This window comes from Neovison vison, chromosome 8, assembly GCF_020171115.1.
Source record: "Neovison vison isolate M4711 chromosome 8, ASM_NN_V1, whole genome shotgun sequence".
NCBI lineage: Eukaryota > Metazoa > Chordata > Mammalia > Carnivora > Mustelidae > Neogale > Neogale vison.
This window is the reverse complement of record NC_058098.1, coordinates 54093738-54117434: the sequence shown is the minus strand read 5'-3', so window position 1 is coordinate 54117434 and position 23697 is coordinate 54093738. Positions and strand designations below refer to the sequence as shown.

The window sequence follows — 23697 nt, the reverse complement described above, 5'->3', positions numbered from 1 at the left end:
GTAGATCTAAATATTCTCCAGTGCTTTTTAGTGCTTCTGTTAAGCTTAAGTTAATAGTATAGCCATCAGGTGTTCACCTGATTTTCTTTGTTTACATTTTTAAATGAAAAAGAGCTTAAGAAACAACATTTGTTTCCTGGGTGGCTAAGTTGGTTAAGCAGCTGCCTTTGGCCCCAATCATGGTCCCAGGGTCCTGGGATCAAGCCCCACATTGGGCTCCCTGCTGTATGGAAGCCTGCTTCTCCCTCTCCCTCTTCCTGCCCCTCCTTCTGCATGTGTGCTCTCTCTGTACCAAATAAATAAAATCTTTAAAAATCTTAAAAATAAAATCTTCAAAAATAAATAAAGACTCTTTAAAAAGCATTTAAGATCTGTGAAATGCATATCATTTCATAGGTATAGACCTACCCTTGTAGTACTTGCATGAAAAAGAAATAGGGGTGATCTCGGAAAAGCAAAGGTTTTTTTCTTTCTAGTTTGAAATATTATGATCATACCAGTGAAACTTTTTCCAGGATTTTCTGCCTATTAAACAAGAAAACGAAAAATCACTTTCAGAAAACATGGACGCGTTTGAAAAAGTGAGAACAAAGTTAGAAACACAGCCACAAGAAGAATACGAAATCATCAATGCAGAGGTAGGATATCCTTATCTTTTTTTTTTTTTTTTAATCTGATATTACCAGTTAGGATGCAAATGAAGTACTTGGTTATTCTAGACATAATCCCACAACAAAAGTAAACTGCTTTTGCCTTTATGCTGAAAAACTTAAACAACAAAGAATAAGCAGAGTATGATTTTTAAAATAAACTATAAATGAATTTCAAAATCAAATTGAACTTCCAAGTTACCTTGTTAATTCTGGTTTTTGGAAACAACTGTTTCTGTTTTAAATAATTCCAAGGAGAAGTTCATATGAAACCATCAGCCGTCATTTTTTTTTAATTTGAAAAGTATTTGATTGCTCTATCTACACTTTTTTTGTAACAAAAGGAAGTATACTTTAAGTAGTATACTACCATGAAAGCCAAGTAATTGACCATTTAATGGTGCTACCACAGTCATAAATAACCAGTTGAAACAGATTGACATGCGTGTTGCAACTTTTTCAGTAAGACTGGAAAACAGAACCACAGCTTATAAATGAAAATCACATTCATAGTATAGTGGAAGTAACAGTAGGTTAAGAATCAGGAATTCCAGATTCAAAATAACTCATTAATTTAGCAGGTAATAAATGTGTTTTAGGCTCGTATATGAAGTCATATCAATCAATCAATTTCATTTGATTAATTTAATACCATATAGGTATTAGACAGAGTACTATTTACATATTGGGTAATAGCCCCTCAGTCTCAAATTGTGTATATCTGTCAGCCCATAAGACACTTTGTATAAAATCAAATTGAGGGGCGCCTTGATGGTGCAATCAGTTGGGTGTTGTACTCTTGATTTCAGCTTGGGTCATGATCTCAGGGTCATGAGATGGAGCCTTGTGTTGGGCTCCATGCTTAGTGCAGAGTCTGCTTGAGAATCTCTCTCCCTCTGGCCCTCCCTCCTGCTTGCTTACTTGCACTCTGTCTTTCAAATAAATAAATCTTTCTTTAAAAAAATCAAATTGAAACCAGGACAGTTGGTGGTGACTACGTATTTTAGAGGAAAGCATCTCATCACATTATTGTGTTTCCAGACTAATCTGAACCACTCTTTCTTTGTCTGCCTCATTTTAGATTACCTTAAAGATGCCGTTCAATCTTTTGTTAACTGAATCCCACCATAGGGATATCAGATACTCCCAAAATATAACTAAACTTTGTTACCGGTTTGTTAACCATCATAAGAGGTTTTGTTATGCCTTCTCTCTGTTGCCTCTTACATTTATGTATTAGAAACTCTTCCAGCAATTGTGAATGTATGAAAACCATATCTTAACTGTATTGTAAAAAGTGATCCATTTTCTATTTTTTATGTGTTCATTCATAGACATGGGTCTGCTTTTTAGGAAAGATCTCCTTTCTTCTTCATCTTAAATGGTCAGACCAGGGGCTCCTGGGGGTCTCAGTCTTTTAAGCTTGTGCCTTCGACTCAGGTCATGATCTCAGGATCCTGGGTTCAAGCCTGCTTCTCCCTCTCCCTCTGACTCTCCTCCCTGCTTGTGCTCTCATCCTTTCTCTCAAATGAATAAACAAAAAGTCTTTTAAAAAATTAAATGGTCAGACCATCAAACAGTTAATAAAATTGTTTAAATTAATTATTAAATAAAGCTTTTTTTTTCTTTGTCAGGTTAAGCATGGTGGTTTCGTTTATTATCAAGAAGGTTGCTGCTTGGTTCGTTCCAAAGATGAAGAAGGTACACCATAGTTTTTCCTTTTTTTTCCCCCTTACATACTCTGATTTTTTGTATTTCACTTTTTTTCGAGGGAAATTCAGTATTAATTTCTTGAAAGTATAGAAAATATGCAATTTTTTAGATTATTTCTACATTTAAAAAAAATGACTATTTAATTTCTGGGTTTGTTCAAGACAGAGTTAACAGCTATACCCAAAAGCTTGAATGGAGGTGGGATCCACTATTTTTTGGGCATCTCCTATATCCCAAATAGTATGCTGGGCCTTTTGCATAGATTATTCAATGTCATTTACATTCTGTTAACTCTCTAGTTTCTCCATGGTCTATAAATACAAGACTATATCTATCAAATAATATCAGATAGGCTGATTCATAGAATAATATTGAGTAGCATAGACTAATATTAAATAAATACCAGCTTCTATGCAAATCAAGCTTCTGTCAATCCTGAAGGAAGCTGGAGTGTAAGCCTCTCATAGAAGGGAAATTCTAATTCAAGACATTGAAATACAGTTTAAAGATTTTTTTTTTTAAGTACATCTTGTGGAGTTAACACTTTCATACTTTTCTTTATGCAGCAGATAATGATAATTATGAAGTTTTATTCAATTTGGAGGAACTTAAATTAGACCAGCCCTTCATTGATTGTATCAGAGTTGCTCCCGATGAAAAATACGTAGCTGCTAAGATAAGAACTGAAGATTCTGAAGCATCTACCTGTATAGTTGTGAAGCTCAGTGATCAGCCTGTAATGGAAGCCTCTTTCCCAAATGTGTCCAGTTTTGGTAAGCTACCAAACAAAACAGTCTTCTGTGTTAAAAAGGCAACTGTAAAAGAATTGTCCACATCTTTGAAACATTTTTCTTGTCCATGTGAATGAGAAGGTGAATGCCTAATCCATTTATCCCTATGGACTCCACAGCTTCCTTTGTCTCTCTTATTTGGGAGACCTTCCTTTAATTGTCTATCCAAGTCAATATTCATGTTTTTTTAAAGTATTACAGTCAGAATCCAAGCTGCACAGTGTATTTCGATAGATCAGTAGCTCTTTGCAAATATATCATTCAGATACATTTAAGATAAATTGTATCTTAATATGTTACTTAACTTTAAATTTAGGCATTTTTAATTTTTTAAATTTCCCAAGGTCACTGCCAACAAACTTTGGCACCTGTTGAACTAACTTACTCATCAGTAGAAGTGATGTTTTGATTCAGAGAACCAACTTCGAATTTTATCTTTTATCACTGAGTGATAGATATATTTATAGCTTATCCTCAGTTTTCATTTTCTGCCATAATTTTCCCCATTGTTTAATAACTAAATGCTTTTGCAGTGAATTGAAATTCTAGTATAATTTATTCTGAGACATACTTTGTGAGGGGATGGGCAGAGAGAGAGGGAAGGAGAATGTTAAGCAGGCTCCATGTGAGGCTAGATCTTATGACCTGTGCTGAAATCAAGAATTGGATGTTGACCAGCTGAGCCACTCAGGCACCCTGAGACATACATCTTGTACATTTTAACCTCTCTAAAATCAAGATGCGTATTATACAATGATGTCTTACAGTCACTGTCAGCCAGGTGGCAGTCATGATGTGATCATTTGAAAACTTCCTAGACAGCTTCTGGTAAGATCAAGAAAACTCCAGCATTAAAATGTATTTGGTAGTTTGAGATATTCTGTGGATTAAGGACAGACAGAAAGTAGATAGGCCTGAGAGAATGTGATCCAGTGTTTCTTTAGACTCAAAGTTGGAGATTGTAGATGTAAACATAACTTATCTCCTGTAAGCATGTGGCTCTGAGATACTGAACACAACTCTTATTTGGAAACTTGAGAATGAGAACTACTTGAAATTGATGTAGTGATATTTTATTCTCCAGAAAGCTCTTTGACTTCTGTATAACATTGGTTAGCGCTAATCAAACCTGTGTTCAGTTTTACATTTCCAGGAATGACTTGTAAATATCTCTTTTTGTGGCACTCAGAATTTGAATGCACTGTGCCCTTTTTTCAACTGTAAATGTGTAATTCTTTATTTTCTTTCAGAATGGGTTAAGGATGAAGAAGAGGAAGATGTCCTATTCTATACTTTCCAGAGGAACCTTCGCTGCCATGATGTGTATCGAGCAACTTTTGGTGATAACAAACGTAATGAACGTTTTTACACAGAAAAGGACCCAAGGTACTAGAATAATGCAATTAAATTTTTTTCTCCAGGGTTGTTCTCCAGTTTTTTAAAGTGCTGTTCTTAGTTGACATAAAGTGTTGATTTTAGCTAGAACCAGGTGTAATAATAGGCTAAGATGAACGTAATCATTCTTTTTATTAGTTGTTTGGATTTAAAATTGGAATCTACTCATATTCAGACTCCACAGTGAACACATATACACCATTAGACTGCAAATACTAAGTTCCTAATATTCTCTGGGGACTGTGAAAAGGGTTGTTAATTAAATCTTTAAAAGTGTTATCATACTACATTTTTAAATCCTTTATAAGCTATAACTGGAATACCATGGTGTCAGTTGCTCAGAATTCACTACTCATTTCAAATAAATTCTCTGTCTTTTAAATTGTTTTACTTTGAGCCATTATGTCCACTGATCTTTAAATTTTGCTCTCCCCAGTATTTTGGTAATTCCTTCCTAAAGCTAATTCTCTTTACTTCCTTATAATCTAGGACTCATGCCTCATATTGCCACTTAGCAAGCTTGGAAGGAAATGACAATAAGTTTATCTGGCAAAATCCCTTGACTCTTACCCAGATATATTTTCCAAATGATTTATGAGAAATAAATTTTCCCTAACACCAGGATCCTATCACCTTATATGTCATTTCACAGTATAGCTTGGACAATGTCTGGACAGATTTTACAAGAAAAAAAATGACATCCATGTCAGTGAAGTTGATACTCAAAACAAGAAATTAACCATTCATTTCATGCAATTTCAGAACTGATAAGGATCTTAATGAAAATCTTATACGGCCTCCAGTTTATATTGAGAATTTGAGGTCTAGAGAAGTTCTGTTATTCCAGCCCATAGAACTAGCATTCTTGGTCTAGTAATGCTATCATTGCCCTTTTTCCCACCCTCTGATGATAATTTTTTGATGAGAAATTATCAGAACTATTTATTCATATAACTGTACCATTTTATGTGCTATTCATCAAGGACATCTTTGGGGAGATGATAGTTTAAACTAGTAATTACATTTTATCAATAACTTATGATTACAAACCATTTGCCATCTTGTAAATGAAGCTCAAAATTAACACAGTAAGCTATACTCTTAAAGAAGATACTTGTTTGGCATATATTGGTACCATCCTAATTTCTAAGATTAAGTGGAACCTATTTGACTTGTACATGCTTTTCTGCCCAATAAGGAACTAACCATCTATGGTTAAGCCTCATTTGACACTCAGAACCCTGATCTACAACACAAACTAGTTTGTAAGTTCTTAACACTTTATAATCCCCAAATTCAGAGGGTAGGACCAAAAGGTAAGAGCAGCATACCTAATGAGAAAATGGAGTAAAGTTCTCCAAAGAACTTCTAAAACACAGAGCTGCTTCTTTACTGTGTTTGCTTTGATCCTCAGGGTTTAGTTTTCTGTTCTCATAGTAAAGTTCACCAAAGTGTGTAATTTCCATTTACCTGCCTCTGGTGGCCCAGTTTTGGGTACCTGATTTTTAAAAAGCTATTTTCATCAATGTGCCTAAAAAGAACCCTTACAAGCCAGATTCTTCCATCTGCTTTGTTTCCATTGTTTGAGTAAATTTGGTTGTTCAAAGGTAGCTTTCAGTTTTGATAGTAGAATGCCTCTGAGAATCATGTTCAAGGAAAATGCCTCTCCACTATTAAAGATTGTTGTGTTTTAAATATATATTCTTCCATTTTCAAATATTTCCAGAACCATTTAATTTCACACATTCTAGGGAAAGCAGAATTATAAAGACTCCAAAAGGAAAGTTCTGACCAGAATTAGGAGACCCACTTTTTAAGTCACTGAAAAAACAACAATGCCCTCACCACCACTAAAAACCATCACGGGTACAAATGCTATTCATTATATGATTTACAGTTTGGTTCTATTACTGGAGGCCAGAACAGGGCTAAATTAGAAAAACCTGGGAGATTACTGAAACTGGCCTGGTCATTGGAGACTGGGGGTCTAAACCCCAAAGATCCCAGTAAGGACAACTCAGGGTAACCTCTAATTTATTAAGCTGCACCAAACATTTAACATCTTAGAAATTTCAAGTAAAGGGAATTTTAGAGGTAGACCTTTAGCTTCTTTTAGAAATTAAGCCTTTTAAAATATAGAGACATTAGGGACGCCTGGGTGGCGCAGTTGGTTAAACGACTGCCTCCGGCTCAGGGCGTGATCCTGGAGTCCCAGGATCGAGTCCCACATCAGGCTCCCAGCTCCATGGGGAGTCTGCTTCTCCCTCTGACCTTCTCCTCGCTCATGCTCTCTCTCACTGTCTCTCTCTCTCTCAAATAAATAAAATAAAATCTTAAAAAAAAAAAAAAAAAGAGCTTTAAAATATAGAGACATTAAAGATCTACATGAAATAGTACAGTTGATTAGAAAAAAAAACAGATGCCTACATCTTCTGGCACTTGATTCTGTTCTTCCTTTGTAGTAGAACTTAAATTCTTGTATGAGAAATGGAATTAGCCTGGAACGGCCCCTTTTCCTCGATGTGGCAGATGCTTCTAGTCTTATTTCTTCTATAGACTGTTTGATCTTGGACAAGCCATTTCTTGTTCAGTTTCATTCAGTATCCTTGGTAATGTTTTACCTAGGTAATGCTTTGGGCTTTGGATAATGATACTTGCATATTAATTCCAAAAGTCTTTCTGAGTTTTTGTGTTTCTACCATTCTTTCATACTTTTGAGTATACCTATCTTTTAAATGTATTTATGCAAATTAAAAATCCTTGCAAATCAGTTCAAACTCATCACTTACATATCCAGTAATAACTGCAGAATGGGAAAATTCGAGTTCGCTACCCACGTAGGCATAATGATTGCAACCAGGGTAATTAATAAAAAGACCTGTTTTCTTACTAAAATTGAAGTTGATTTTGTGCCTTATAGCATGGTCCCTACATGTAAATTCATAAGACAACCTAGAACCTGCTAGATTAGGAGCAGAGACTTAGTCACTTTTATGTCTTTATTGATAACTAGGATACCAGGCCTGTATTATTGCCACTCATCTAGCCTATTAATGAGTAAATGGTGCACTTTTCTTTCAAACTAAAACCCTAGTCCAGTGATGACTGTGAGTACCATTGAACCATTGAATTCTTAGTGTATAACAGAATTTAAAGTGTGTGTTGCCTTATGGTAAGCATCATAACATGTAAGCTTATCAAATCACTTTGTTGTGCACCTGAAACTAATGGAACATTGTGTGTCACATTTACTCAAAAAAAAAAAGTATGTGTTGCTACTAAGTCCATAAATTAAAACTAATTAAAAAATGTATTACTGTGCTAAGTGAAAAAAAGTGAGTATGTAGTATGATGTCAACTTATTTTTCATAGTGAGCATAATTATTTTCATAATCAGAGGTAAAATATATTTTAAGTTTAAAAATAAATATCAATAGAAATAAATGGGAAAATGGATTGACCTTAGTTCTTTACATTCCTTGTCTTCTCTCTTTTTGAATTGAAAATACTTTGGTATTATTCTGTAACTTTGTTAATGCACTCATGCCTTTTTTAAAATTTACCTTTTTTATCTTTATTGAGCTATATATAAAAAGTTTAAGGTGTATGTGTTGATTTGAGATTTTGGTTTTATCTTTTCAAAAAAGCAGTTCTTAGTGTTGTTGATCTTTTCTATTGTTTTTCCAGTCTCTACTTCTGCTCGGGTCTTTGTTGCATTTCCTTTCTTCTGCTAACATTGGCTTATTTTTTTCTTTTCCTAATTTCTTGAGGCATAATATTAGTTGGTTAATTTGAGATATTTCTTCCTTTTTTCTTTTTTTGGGGGAGGGGTTTTGGGTTTTTTTGGTTGTTTTTGTTTTTGTTTGTTTGTTTAAGTAGGTGCCACACCCAAGGTGGGGCTTAAACTCAATATCCTGATATTCAAGAGGTGCATACTCGTAGCAACTAAGCCAGCCAGGCATGCCTATGTGAAATATTTATCTATTTATTTATTTATAGATTTATTTATGTTTTTGAGAGAAAGAGAGGCTGGTGGGGAGGGGCAAAGGAAGAGAAGAACTTAAGCAGACTCCATGCTGAGCATGGAGCCCGTTGCGGGGCTCAGTCCCATGATCCTGAGATCTCAACCTGAGCCAAAACCAAAAGTCAGAGGCTTAACCCACTGCACCACTCAGGCACCCTTAACCCACTGCACACTCAGGCACCCCATTAAGAAACATCTTAATGTTAAGATGTTTCTTAATGTAGGTGTTTATCACAGTAAACTTCTCTCTCATAAGTACTTTTGCTGTATCCCATAAGTTTTGGTATATTGTATTTCTATTTTCATTTGTTTGAAGATGTATTTTATTTGCTTTTATGTCTTTGCCCCTGAATGGGTATAATTTTTTAATACTGTGGGAAATACTATTTGGAGAAAAATAATTTTCATCAGGGGCAACTGGGTGGTTCAGTCAGTTGAGTGTCTCACTCTTGATTTCAGCTCAGGTCATGATCTCAGTGTTGCGAGATCGAGCCCCACATCAGGTTCCATGCTGGTTGTGGTGCCTGCTTAAGATTCTCTCTCTGGGGACGCCTGGGTGGCTCAGTTGGTTAAGCAGCTGCCTTCAGCTCAGGTCATGATCCCAGGATCCTGGGATCGAGTCCCACATCAGGCTCCTTGCTCGGCAGGGAGCCTGCTTCTCCCTCTCCCTCTGCCTCTGCCTGCCTCTCTGCCTGTGCTCGCTCGCTCTCTCTCCCTCTGTCTCTGCAAGTAAATAAATAAAATCTTTAAAAAAAAAAATAAAAAAAGATTCTCTCTCTGCCCCACCCCCCTTTAAAGAATTTTCATCACTTCATCTATCAGCATACATTCCTAAAAGATTTAAAGAATCCATTGGTAAAATAAAACTTAGTAAAAAAAAAAACCTAGATGATAATATAAGTACTGTACTCAGTTTGATTGAAATAGTTCCAAAGCATAAAATCAATAGAAGAAATTACAAAGGGTGTGACATTATTCTTGACTACCTAAAATATTAAACTTTCAAGTCAGAAATCATTACAAACTAATAAAATCCAGATGACAAAATGGAAAAAAGTATTTTCAGCAAAAGGACAAATTAATATCCTTAATTTATGAAGAGATGTTTATAGAGTAATAATGTAAACTATATCCCAAGTTTAAAATGGACAAAGACACATCACAGAAATAAAATTGACAAATGTGGTAATGTCCAGTGCAGTAGGAATTTTACTAAAATATTAGCCATGCTTATCTCTGTAGTAAGATCCAGGGTTATCCTCTTTCTTTGTATTTCTCCATATTTTTATTATGGATTACTTTTATAATAAGGAAATATGTAAACATAACATTTAAACCCATCCAGTAGGTCAGTGTGAATTAATATAAGGCTCTTGGGATATTATTTGATTATATATATATCAAGAGTCATTAAAAATTACTGTGTATCATTAAATTACTATTTCCTTAAGCATCTGCCTTTGGCTCAGGTCATGATCTCAGGGTCCTGGGATCGAGCCCCCCATCGGTCTCCTTGCTAAGCAAGAAGCCTGCTCCTCCCTCTTCCACTGTTGCTGTCAAATAAATAAAATCTTTTAAATAAATAAATTAGTATTTCCATTCTTAAGAATTTGTCTTAGGGAAATAACTGTTAAGGTCAGGGAGGAAGAACTGTCTTCATGAATATGTTTTCTGTTAGATTCTTATTACAGTGAAACATTGAAATCCAGAGGTGGTGTGGGTTTTTTTTTTTTTTTTTAAAGATTTTATTTATTTATTTGACAGAGAGAAATCACAAGTAGGTGGAGAGGCAGGCAGAGAGAGAGAGAGAGGGAAGCAGGCCCCCTGCTGAGCAGAGAGCCCGATGCGGGACTCGATCCCAGGACCCTGAGATCATGACCTGAGCCGAAGGCAGCGGCTTAACCCACTGAGCCACCCAGGTGCCCCATGGTGTGGGTTTTTTAATTTAATTTTATTTATTTGATAATCAGAGATCACAAGTAGGCAGGGGGTGGGGGCGGCAAGCAGGCTCCCCACTGCACTGAGCAGAGAGCCCGATGCAGGGCTTGATCCCAGAACCCTGGGATCATGACCTGAGCTGAAGGCAGAGGCTTAACCCACTGAGCCACCTAGGCGCTCCATGTTACCATACATTATTACAATATTATTGAGTATAATCCTTAGGCTATGCTATATTTTCCTCTCCATGATTTATTTTACTCATGCATGTCTTTAAACTGATGTAAGTGAAATACAGATGCAATTTTGTATTCTGCATTTGCGACTTCACAGTATCTCTATCTCCCCCCAAATTAATTAGTCTTTAACCACCCCCCCCCCCACTTTTTAAAGGTTTTTATTTATTTGACAGGAAGAGACACAGAGAGGGAACACAAGCAGGGGGAGTGAGAACGGGAGAAGCAGGCTTCCTGCTGAGCAAGGAGCCCGATGCAGGGCTTGATCCCAGGACCCTCAATGACTGAGCCACCCAGGCGTCCATAAGCACAGTCTTTTTGATGGTTATTTTTAATGGCTACCTAATATTCTATCAGGTTGCACTGTCATAATTCTTAAAACTCTGGATTTCAGAGTTTTATTGTATACCTGAACTTAAAGAACATTATGTATCAACTATACTTCAATACTTTAAAAAAATTTTTAATTTAAAAACAGAAATGCAGGGACACCTGGGTGGCTCAGTCAGTTAAGCCACTGCCTTCGGCTCAGGTCATGGTTCCAGGATCCTGGAATTGAGTCTTGCATTGGGCTCCTTGCTCATCAGGGAGCCTGCTTCTCTCTCTCTGCCTCTGCCTGCCACTCTGCCTGCTTGTGTGCGCACACGCTCTCTCTCTCACAAATAAATAAATAAAAACAAATGCATGAAATATAAATAAACGGGAAGGAAAAATAGAAAAAAGTAGAAGTTATATTAATTTTTTACATGTGTTGAGATTGCAGGGGTTCTTCCTATTTCCATTATTGCTACTTCTATTTTGTTTTGTTGTAAAAACTGAGAGGGGGCAAAAAGCCAACATGCCTGCAGAAGAAGAACAAAGTAAACTCTGACTCTCTCCTTCCCGACAATTCCATATCTCCTTTAGTAAGTCTATTTCCTCTTCCCAGCAAGAAGTCCTATAAACTGTTAATGTGATTGAGAGTTAGATGATGTCTATAGTTTATGTTAAAATGCATTCAGAAAAAGATGGATTGATAGATGCACAGATAATGTGATTAAGGAAATATAGCAAACTTTTGGTAATAATTGAATTTCAGTGGTGGATGTATGGATATTCACTGGACATTTTCAACTTTTCTGTAGGTCTGAAAAATGTTCATAATAAAATGTTAGAGAAAAAAGGATTTAAATACCTTTGTGGGGGAAATGAGAAAAATAATAGTTTTCTAAATTTACAAGCAGTATTCACTAAGGAGTTTTTATTTCCTATTTGCATTATAAATCAACATATGTACAGAAGGTAGTTGTATATCATCTTTAAGGTAGCTAAAGATTTACTGGGTTTTCTGGTAATTTGAAATTTACTTAGAAATTTACTGGATTTTTTTTTTCTCTCTCTCTCTCCCTCTCTCTCTCGTGCACATGCAGCTATTTTGTTTTCCTTTATCTTACAAAGGACAGTCGTTTCCTCACCATAAATATTATGAACAAGACTACTTCTGAAGTGTGGTTGATAGATGGCCTAAGCCCTTGGGACCCACCAGTACTTATCCAGAAGCGAATACATGGAGTCCTTTACTACGTTGAACACAGAGATGATGAATTATACATTCTCACTAATGTTGGTGAGCCTACAGAATTCAAGGTAATCCTGGATTCTCTGTGTACCCATTTGAGCTGTTAAAAATTGTCACACTTCCATCAACAACATTCCATGCTCTAAGAGTTAACCATTCTGCAGGCTTTTGGTAACATGTAGAAATTGATACTACCTTCTTATTCATAACCAATCCTATTTCTCTTCCATTAGAGATAATGCCTCTCCATATTGTAATTGTGCCTTAAAAGGTTAGTAAATGAAACTTACTTTATCCTGATCATATCAGTTATCAAAGCCAAACTTAATGATTTGAAAGAACAAACTTTTATAAGCTCATGATTTTATAATTTAGCAATTTGGATTGATTTCAGCTAGGCATTCTTCTGGTCCCAGTAAGCCATTTCTCAGATGCCTTCATTGAAACATTCATTGCTGTAAGGTAAGCACTAGGCCATGCTGTCTCACCGCATGGCAGGCTAGCCTAGGCTCATTCACATGATGATGGTCACACTGCAGCCCTGTTGCGCAGCTCATTTCTTTGTCTCTTTATGGTCTAGTTTTGGTGTTCTTATGGTCTAGTTTTCTGGGTGCTAGAGTCATCATGTTTTGTTACCTAGATCTCTTCTGACTTTGTTCTGTACAGCTCATGAGAACAGCTGCTGATACCCCTGCTATTATGAACTGGGATTTATTTTTCACAATGAAGAGAAATACCAAAGTTGTAGACTTGGACATGTTTAAGGATCACTGTGTTCTATTCCTGAAGCACAGCAATCTACTTTACGTTAATGTCATTGGTCTGGCTGATGATTCAGTTCGGTCTCTAAAGGTATGTTTAACTTTCAAAAGACAGTACTGTCAATCAAAATCCATAGAATTTAGTTTACCAGAACATCAAATTTGAATAAGAGCAATGTACTTTATCTTTAAAGAAGTTTAATTTAAAGGAAACATAGCATACTGGGTTTTTTCATATTTAGGAGGTTTATTTAGAATTATTTAGAGGACCTTGCTTTTATTTTTCTTTGGGAACCTTGCTTTTAAACAAGTTTTACTTAAAATACTGTCTAACAGGGGTGCCTGGGTGGCTCAGTGGGTTAAAGCCTCTGCCTTCGGCTCAGGTCATGATTCCAGGGTCTGAGGATCGAGCCCTGCATCGGGCTCTCTGCTCAGGAGGGAGCCTGCTTCCCCCTCTCTTTCTCTCTGCCTGCCTCTCTGTCTACTTGTGATCTCTGTCAAATAAATAAATAAAATCTTTAAAAAAAAAAAATACTAACAGCTTGAACTTCAGAAGTAATGCTCAGTGTCACATTTCTCTTTCTACATATCTCTATTTATCATGCATCTCTACAACTTTAGGTTGGCTAATAACTTAGGCCAACTTGCCAGCTAGTGCCTAACCAACCACTGCTTGCTGCTTCCATTCCACACCCCCCGTAGGGACAGTAGTTGTGCCCACTGTATTTCCGCCATTATGTCTGCACCATCTTCTTTTTGCCAGTTTTCTTACCTGTCAGGGTTTGTGGGGGGAGGGAGTGGCATTTGTCTCCTCTACAGCATAGCTGCGATAGTATGACTGACTTGCTGGTATTGCCTGTGGCTGCCAGGAATGATGGTCTGCCTCCACAAGTGAACTTGTTAAAATTGGTGAGTGCCAACCTCCTTGCCCAGTACTAAAGCAGCAGTAACATGTAGGTCAGATAACAGGTGATGAAGGGAAGGGGAAAGGCCTCCATCTCACTTGATAGGGAAAAAGTTGTTAAGCCATTTGACCACTTATACCTCCCTAATTGCAGTATTGTCAGAGTCTCTTAAAATGCAATTCCAGTAAATTCACTGAATGTTTATTGAACTTCTGTACACCAAGATTAAGTACATTGTGGGTTTATATAAGTGGTATCAAATATATAAAATGTGCTGTGGGTCTCTGAGAGGCAGAGAGGACCCAGGAAAGCTTTTGTAGGGGAAGTAGAATTTGAGATAAACCGAAGAGGATAGGCCTAATTCCGACAAGAGAGAGCAAAATGATATTCTAGGATGAGAAAGTCCATCAAATAAAGCTCTAAGCTGGAGAAGTTAGAAAATGTTCCAAAAACTGCTAATAATTCTATTTTATTGAAGCAGAATAAATGTATGTAGAATGAAGCTATAATTTGACATTCTTTGACTTCCAAAATGAGAAACTTATGCATAAGGTATGAGTGGAGGAACATTTGAAGTTTTGGGGCAGAGAAGTGCATTGAGAAGTCAAGTTATACTTCATGAAGTTATCTGGTGGCCATTTTAGACTCCTCCAAAGCAAGCAGAGATAAGGCACAGGGAAATTAGCTTCAAGGTTGTTATCATGGTATACATAAGAAATACTGAGTTTCCAAAAACAACCAAAATTTTCGAGCTAAAATCAAATTATCAAATATAACCTCTTGTATTTTAGAGGACTGTATAGTTGTCCTTAAAATAAAAATGATGATTTAAAGTTAGTGATTTTCCTACTGCCTTCATCTACTAGATTCAAAGTTTCTTTTTACTCGCTAATTGACACCAAAACCATACCTCTTGAATTGGGAAACTGGGAAAACATCTACTCTTATTATAGCCTATATAAATAGGGATGAGAAAGAATGTATAATTTCTAGCAGTGCTTTTCTTTTTTTTTTTTTTTAAGATTTTATTTATTTATTTGAGAGAGAGAGACAGTGAGAGAGAGCATGAGCGAGGAGAAGGTCAGAGAGCGAAGCAGACTCCCCTTGAACCTGGGAGCCTGATGTGGGACTCGATCCCGGGACTCCAGGATCAAGCCCTGAGCCGAAGGCAGTCGTCCAACCAACTGAGCCACCCAGGCGTCCCTCTAGCAGTGCTTTTCTTACAGCAAAATTGTATGTCAAGGCAATTGGGAATGTCATGAGAGTTTACTATGATAAAATTTGACTTCTCACTAAATATGACCTTTACATTTTTTATAAATATTCCTAGTTTAAAGATATGCCTCAGTTACTGTGGTTTTAGCTGCCATTACAAAAAACATCATGTCTTTTTTTATTTTGTTTTTTACATTTTTATTTTAATCATCTGGTGCTCAGGATGTGTCAGGATGTGTGCACTCCTTAATCCCCATCGCCTGTTTCACCCACCGCTCCCACCCACCTCCCTTCTGGTAACTGCCAGTACTATATATTGAGTCTCTTTCTTGCTTTGTCTCTTTTTTTCTCCCTGTGCTCCTTTTCTTTCTTCAATTCTATGTTTGAGGGAGATCATATGGTATTTGTTTTTCTCTAACTGATTTCACTTAGCATTATACTTTCTAGCTCCATCCATGCTGTAAATGGCAAGATTTCTTTCTTTTTATGGCTGAAAAATATCCGTGTGTGTGTGTGTGTGTGTGTGTGTGTGTGTGAATACACTCACCGTCTCTTTATCTGCTCATCTGTCATTGGACACTTGGGCTGTTTCCATAATTTGACTATTGTAAATAATGCTGCCATAAACATAGGAGTGCATGAATTCCTTTGAATTGGTATTTTTGTATACTTGGGTAAATACCCAGTAGTGCGATTGCTTGGTAGTAGGATAGTTCTGTTTTTAATTTTTAAGAAACCTCCATACTGTCTTCCACAGTGGCTACACCACTTTGCATTCCTATCAACAGTGCAAGAGGGTAGGAGTCCTTTTTCTCCACATCCTTGCCAACACTTGCTGTGTTTGTTTTTGATTTAAGCCATTCTGACAGGCATGAGGTGATATGTCATTGCAGTTTTGATTTGTATTTTCCTGATAAGTGAAAAGGAGCATCTTTTCACATGTCTGTTGGCCATGTCTTCTTTAAGAAATATCTGCTCATGTAAATAATACATTACATGTTAATAAAAATAATTTTTAAAAAATATCTACTCATGTCTTCTGCCTGTTTTTAAATTTTCATTGCTTTTTGGGGGGTTGAGTTCTATAAGTTGCCTATTTTAGATACTGGTTCTTTACTGTATATGTCATTTACAGATCTCTTCCTCTATCCTGTAGTCTTTTAGTTTTATTTTTTCCTTTGCTGTACAGAAGTTTTTTATTGTGATGTAGTCCTAATAGTTTATTTTTGCTTTTGTTTCCCTTGCCTCAGGGTACCTGTCTAGAATAATGTTTCTGTAGCCGATGCTGCCTGTGCTCTTTTCTAGAATGGTTTAAGGTCTCACATTTAGGTCTTTAATCCATTTTGAGTTTATGTTTGTGTGTGGTATATGAAATCTGTCCCGTTTTATTCTTTTGCATGTGGCTGTCCACTTTTCCTGGCACCATTTGTTGAAGTCAAGAGATTACCTTTTTCCCATTAGACATTCTTCCCTGCTTTGTTGACCATATAGTTGTAGGTTTATTTCTGGATTCTATTCTGTTCTGCTTATCTATATGTCTATTTTTTTTGCCAATACCATACTGTCTCGATCACTACAGCTTTGTGATGTAACTCGAAGTGCAGAATTGTGATGCCTCCAGCTTTGCTTTTCTTTTTTAAGATTGCTTTGGCTGTTTGGGGTCATTTATAGTTCCATATAAATTTTAGGACTGTTTGTTCTGGGTCTGTGAAAAATGCTGTTGGTATTTTGATAGGGATTACATTAAATGTGTAGATTGCTTTCAGTAGTACGACATTTGAACAGTGTTTTTTCTTCCAATCCATGAGCATGAAATGTCTTGTCATTTGTGTCATCTCCACTTTCTTTCACTGGCCTTTTACAGTTTTCAGAGTACAGGTCCGTTACCTTTTTGGTTAGGTTTATTCCTAGGTATCTTACTACTTTTGGTATAATTGTAAGTAGGATTTTTTTCTTAATTTCTCTTCTTAATTATTGTATATAGAAATGCAACAGATTTCTATACACTGATTTTGTATCCTGCAACTTTACTGAGTTCATTTATTAGTTCTAGCAGTTTTTTGGTGGTGTCTTTCAGATTTTCTATTTTATAGTATCATGTCATCTGCAAATAGTGAAAATTTTACTTCTTCCTTACCAATTTAGATGCCTTTTATTTCTTTTTGTTGTCTTATTGCTGTGGCTAGGACTTCCAGAACTCTGTTGAATAAAAGTGGTGAGAGTGGACGTACTTGCCTTGTTTCTGATCTTAGGGGAAAGGCTCTCAGTTTTTCCCCATTTAGGATGGTGTTAGCTGTGGGTGTTTCATAAATGGCCTCTGTTATGTTGAGGTATGTTCCCTCTAAACCTATTTGGTTGATGGTTTTGGGGGTTTTTTGTTTTTGTTTTTTTTAATCATGAATGATTAAAACCCAAAGAACCAGCTCCTCATTTCATTGATCTGTTGGGGTTTGTTTTGTTTTTATTTTTATTTTATGTTTTTTTAGTTTCTATGTCACATTTCTTTTCTGATCTCTTATTATTCACTTCCTTCTGCTGGTTTTTGTTTTGTTTTGTTTTGTTTTTTTAAAGATTTATTTATTTATTTTGGGGGGGAGAGAGTCTCAAGCAGACTCTTTGCTGAGCGCAGAGCTGAACACAGGGCTTGAGCTCATGACGCTGAGGTCACTACCCTATCTAAAATCAAGAGTTGGATGCCCAACCAACTGTGCCACCCAGGTGCCCCACCTTCTGCTGGTTTTAGATTTTTTTTCTTTTTCTAGCTCCTTTTGGTGTGAAGTTAGGTTGTGTATTTGAGATTTTTTTCCTTCTCGAGGTAGCCCTGTATTGTTATAAACTTGCCTCTTAGAACCACTTTTACTGCATCCCAAAGGTTTTGAACCATCGTGTTTCCATTTTCATTTGTTTCTTTGTACTTTTTTAGTTTACTTTCTGATTAACCCGTTCATTGTTTAGTAGCATATTATTTAACCACTATGTATTTGTGATCTTTCCCAAACTTTTTCTTGTGGTTTACTTATAGTTTCATAGCACTGTGGTCCAAAAAAGATGCATGGTATGACTTAGATCTTTTTAACTTTATTAAGGCTTGTTTTGTGGCCTAATATGTGATCTGTTCTGGAGAATGGTCCATGTGCACTCGAAAAGAATGTATATACTGCTGTTTTAGGATGGAATGCTCTGAATATATCTGTTAAATCCATCTGGTCCCGTGTGTCATTCAGTGTTTCCTTATTGATTTTTTTGTTTAGGTGATCTGTCCATTGATGTAAGTGGGGCATGAATGTCCTTTGCTATAATTGTATTATTGCCAATTAGTTCTTCTACATTTCTTATTAACTGTTTTATGTATTTGGGTGTTCCCCTGTTGGGTACATAAATATTTACAATTATTAGATCTTCTTGTTGGATTGTCCACTTTATTATTATATAGTGTCCTTTGTCTCTTGTTACAGTCTTTGTTTTAAAATCTATTTTGTTCTTTATAGGTATTGCTGCTCCAGCTTTCTTTTGACATCTGTTTTCATGATAAATGTTGCTCTGTCCGCTCACTTTCAATCTGCAGGTGTTTTTAGGTCAAAATGAGTTTCGTGGGGGCACCAGGGTGGTTCAGTCATTAAGCATCTACCTTTGGCTCAGGTCTTGATCCCAGGACCCTGGGATTGAGCCCCACATCGGACTCCCTCCTCAATGGGAAGCCTGCTTCTCTTTCTCCTTCTCTCCCTCTTGTATTACCCCTCTTGCTGTCTCTGTCAAATAAATAAATAAAATCTTTTTAAAAAAAAAATAAATGAGTTTCCTGTAGGCAGAAGTAGATGGGTCTAGTTTTTTATCTGTTCTGTCACCCTATATCTTTTGATTAGAAGCATTTAGTCCATTTATATTCAAAATAATTATTGATAAGTATGTACTTAATGGCCTTTTTATTACTTGTTTTGTGGTTGTTTTCTGGAGTTTCTCTCTCATCCTTTCTTTCCTTTCTCATCATTTGCTGGTTTTCTTTAGTGATGTGTTTGGATTTTTTTTCTCTTTATTATTTGCATACTTATGAATGGGTTTTGATTTGTGGTTACCATTAGGTTTTTATATAACCTCTTCTGCATATAGCAGAGGTCTCTATTTAAAGTTGATGGTCTTTTAAGTTTGAACCATTCTTTACTCCTCTCCTCCCCAAGTTTTAGGTACATGGTGTCATTTTACTTCCTTTTATTTTGTGAGTTCCTTGACTGATTTTTTTTTTTTTTTTACAGAAATATTCATTACTGCTTTTGTGCTTCCTGTGGTCATGCTGTCTCTTTGATCTTTCCTTTCCACTCAAAGAATCCCCCTTAAGATTTCTTGCAGGACTGGTTTGGTGGTCATGAATTCTGTGTTTTTGTCTAGAAAACACTTGATCTCTCCTTTCATTCTGAATGATAGCCTTGCTGGGTAGAGTATTCTTGGCTGCAGGTTTTTCCCATTCAGCACTTTGAATACATCATGTCACTCCTTTTTGGCTTGGAAGGTTTCTGCTGAAAAACCCACTGATAGCCTTATGGGGTTTCCTTTGTATGTAGCAGTCTTTTGTCTTGCTGCTTTTAATGTTTTTTCTTTACCACTATATTTTGTCATTTTAATTACAAAATGTCTTAATAAGGATCTGCTTTTGTTGATTTTCATTGGGGTTCTCTGTGCATCCTGGATCTGGATATCTGTTTCCTTCCCCAGATTAGGGAAGTTTTTGGCTATTATTTCTACAAATAAATTCTCTGCCCCCTTTTTTCCTCTTGTTTTCTGAGACTCCTATAATATGAATGTTACTATGTTTGATGGAGTCACTAAGTTCCCTAAGTCTGTTCTTTTTTTGTGTATTCTTTTTTCTCTTGTTTACTCTTGATTACATTACTCTGTCTTCTAGGTCATTAATTGATTCCTCTGCTTATTCCAGCCTGTTTTTCATTCATTCCATCAAGTATGTTTCTCCCTTCATTTATTGAGCCCTTTATCTTTGTTGTGTTATTCCTTACCTCTGTGTTAATGGTTTCATTTAATGTCTTCCACTCTTTTCTCAAGACTATTCTTAATGATCATTGCTTTAAATTCTCCATAAGGCATGTTACTTTTATCTTTTTTCACTTAGATCTCTGGCTGTGGGCTTGTCCTCTTCTTTCATTTAGGACAAATTCCTGTCTTCTCATTTTGTCTAGTCTCTGCATCTATCTCTGTGTGTTAGGAAAGTCAGGTATGTCTCCTGTTTTTGAGAGTAATGGCTTTATGTAGTGCCCTACAGTCTATTTTCCCCTGTTCCCCAGGGTCTGGGGCTTCTAGGAGTGTCTCCTGTGGAACATCATGTCTTTAACTTATACTGTATCCTTTGTCTCTTCATTCCCTGACCCTTCCCAACCTGTAGTACCTGCTAAGCCTTGTTATAATGTTCTGAGTCATCAACACATGGAATCAAATACTACATTATATACCAGATTGTACTTAAAGAAAATTTTATAGATCAGCGCCTTTTGTAAACTGGATAATTCTGATTAATATGCATAGACAGTGTCAATCACAAAGGACAAAATCTTTAGGCCAAACTGAGTGGATTATAAAGTATTTTTGTATGTAACATCTCTGCCCAGTAGGCACGTGACTAAAAGGCTTTTTTAAACTCAATCTGAGCAACAGAAATGTAAAATCCTTAATATATTTGCCTCCTATCCTTGGTCATCATATCATCAGTTTTTCCTGGTAATTTTTTTTTTTTTTTTTTGCAAAAAGAAGTGATGATATTTTAATTGGTCATGATACCTAATTTAAGCAAATTGGGAATTGTTCTGTACTAATGTCAGTTTATATGGAGGTGTTTATATACCTGGGCCAATTTTCTTTCAGCATGTGTGTCTTAAACCTTCTTTCAGTCAAATAAATGACTATGATTTGCTGGTAGAATGCTAAAGCTGAAACTCTTTCTGTCAGGTATCTAAGAAATATCTGCATATCACCTAGCCAACTTAAAATTATTCTCAGGTGCTGTCCATTAATATACCTAGATGGTACTACAGGTTTTTCTCAGTAGGAAATGTAACTTAAGATATCTTTGAGATGGTTAATACTTCTTTCCACATGAGCTGGACAAACTAAGCAGTCCATAGCCATGGACAGTTTTGTTATGGTGAACTTTAACCTTGATCCCAATACTTTAAAAAAATACACCTGAAGAGTTTATTGGAACCCACTTGATCTAAAAGTATGACCACTTACCACATGGGGCACATGGACCCTTTTTTTTTTTTTTAAGTTTCACCAAAGAACAGAAAAGCTTGTGCCTCTGTGGACTGAGGCACCGTGTATACTCTTCCTGAAACCTGGTTATAAGATTAGTGGCGGTGCTTCTCTCCCACTAAGGTCTCTGTTTACTCCATTTATGCTGCCAGACTTCCCAGCTTTGAAGTGTCACATGCTGCTTTCTAGTTCTATGGCTTGCACTTAAATAAACATTATCCTTGAACATCATCCTTAACCTGAGGACAGTAAATTAGGAACTTTCTTTAAGAGACATTATGAATATATATCCTTATTGTTTTTCAGGAAGCTAGATTCTTTGCATTAATTGCAAGACACATGCACTCGGAACATAAGTTCTTTGACTATGGTTTCTATAGGTTAGATGGTGCACTTTTTACACACACAGCCCCCACCTGCCCTTTTTGAATAATGCCCACCAGGGACATTGCTGTGCCAAGACCTCTGATTTTCTAAGGAATTTGTTCTTTCTACAATTACTCAGAAAAAGAAAGGCGATTTTCTTTTAACGTTCTGACGCTCAGCCCCATTTCTTACACTCTGTCAGCCTGCTTACCAGAGTTCTTTAAAAGGTGTAAGAGGGATGTTAGTGGCAGGCTTGAAACTGGACCCTGCTGCTCGGAGAGAATAAATTTTGATTCCTTTCCTTTTTTCCTTAAAGTTAAGAATCCTAATCATAATAGCTGTGAGTCTCTCAAAGTGGATATGCCAGGAAAGGTTTTGTTCTGCACAATGGTTAGCCTGGGAGCTAAAGTTAGAAACAAATTGTAAATGCTTTAGTGCTGCTGAGCCAGTTTGTAGCCCTGGAATAATAACTGTCATCACTATGGCTGTCTGGGCTGCGTGGGGAGGGCTGGGGGTAAATGAGGAAAAACAGATGAGAGAGATTTTATGTTCTAGGAGAACAGAGATCTGGAGATGTGGCCAGCTTCTGGAATTGGGATTTGATTTGCTTAACTGTAGCTAAAATAATCCTTTTTGTTAAAAGAGGTTTCATGTAAATCCAGAGTCATGAAAAATCATTTTCCTATAATTTGTCCATATTTTATTGGTCATCAGTGTACAGTTCTGTTCACTTGTTATTTGAAATATATTTGTACTGAAATATTTAAATGAGGCATTATGTATAATGGATGAAAGTAAACTTGATGTCCTTCTCATCTTGTTTATAACAAACTCAGAAATTAATTAATGATACTTAATGTCTAGATAAAGAATAAAAATAACTCTTTATTTCCTTAGCTCCCTCCTTGGGCCTGTGGATTCATAATGGATACAAATTCAGACCCAAAGAACTGCCCCTTCCAGCTTTGCTCTCCAATACGTCCCCCAAAATATTACACATACAAGTTTGCAGAGGGCAAACTGTTTGAAGAAACTGGGCATGAAGACCCAATCACGAAGACCAGTCGTGTTTTACGTCTGGAAGCCAAAAGCAAGGTACGTCTTCATAATCTCAAATCTGAGCCCCCATCTACTGCAGGCATGCTCTTTGTCAGGTGCTGTGCAGTTGCTGCCGCTGGTATTGCATTAGCATGGTTTTGTAAAGTGGATCTCACGTACCCCAGTAAGACTCAAACGATTTTTAGAGGCTACCTGGAATTTTTTTTTTTACTTTAATATTGATATATTTATTTTAACATGGATTAGAAAATGTATAACTAGTACATCTCAAGCCCTTGAGTTAACAGGTTGTTTATATTTGAATCTTTAAAGTTGACTTAAATAGTAAAAGTTGGCAAAAATTGTGAAGGCGATAAGCAGTTGACTAGAGTGAGCTGGACTGATACAGTCCTGCTTTCATGGAGCTTAACTCTAGCAGGGAAGATGACCGATGTCAAAGGAGTAATTGCTAATGTACTGATGGCTGCAAAGAAAGCTGTACTGAGTGCAGTGGAAACATGACACACAGACCTTCCCTTCCGCAGGAGAGATCAGGCAAGGGTTCTTAAAAAAAAGGCTAGAAAGGGGGCAGGAGGAATCCATTTTATGTAGAGGCCCTATATTGAGGGAGAAAAGGTGCATTCAAGAAGTGTAAAGGACGGGGCGCCTAACTGGCTCAGTCCGAAGAGCATGAGACTCTTGATCCTTGGGGTCATGAGTTTGAGCCCCACGTTAGGTGTCGAGCTTACTTAAATGAATAAGATTTAAAGAAAGAAATATAAAGAAGGGCAATACAGCCAAAGTACAGTGTAAAAGAGGGAAGACCAAGAGGAGAGTAAATAGTGGAAAAGA

General features: G+C 36.5%; 1 protein-coding gene across 4 annotated transcripts in view; it reads left to right on the top strand.

The window, feature by feature from the left end:
* Positions 1–23697, top strand: part of PREPL (prolyl endopeptidase like) — a 45488-nt gene that overhangs the window by 11839 nt on the left and 9952 nt on the right. For 3 of the 4 annotated variants that reach the window (XM_044263622.1, XM_044263624.1, XM_044263625.1), the window contains 7 exons: positions 516–638; positions 2285–2351; positions 2930–3136; positions 4405–4540; positions 12157–12373; positions 12972–13157; positions 22705–22902. In XM_044263622.1, coding sequence (XP_044119557.1) covers positions 516–638; positions 2285–2351; positions 2930–3136; positions 4405–4540; positions 12157–12373; positions 12972–13157; positions 22705–22902 — 1134 coding nt within the window. The remainder of the gene's footprint in view (positions 1–515; positions 639–2284; positions 2352–2929; positions 3137–4404; positions 4541–12156; positions 12374–12971; positions 13158–22704; positions 22903–23697) is intronic. The other variant, XM_044263623.1, reaches the window with a different exon arrangement.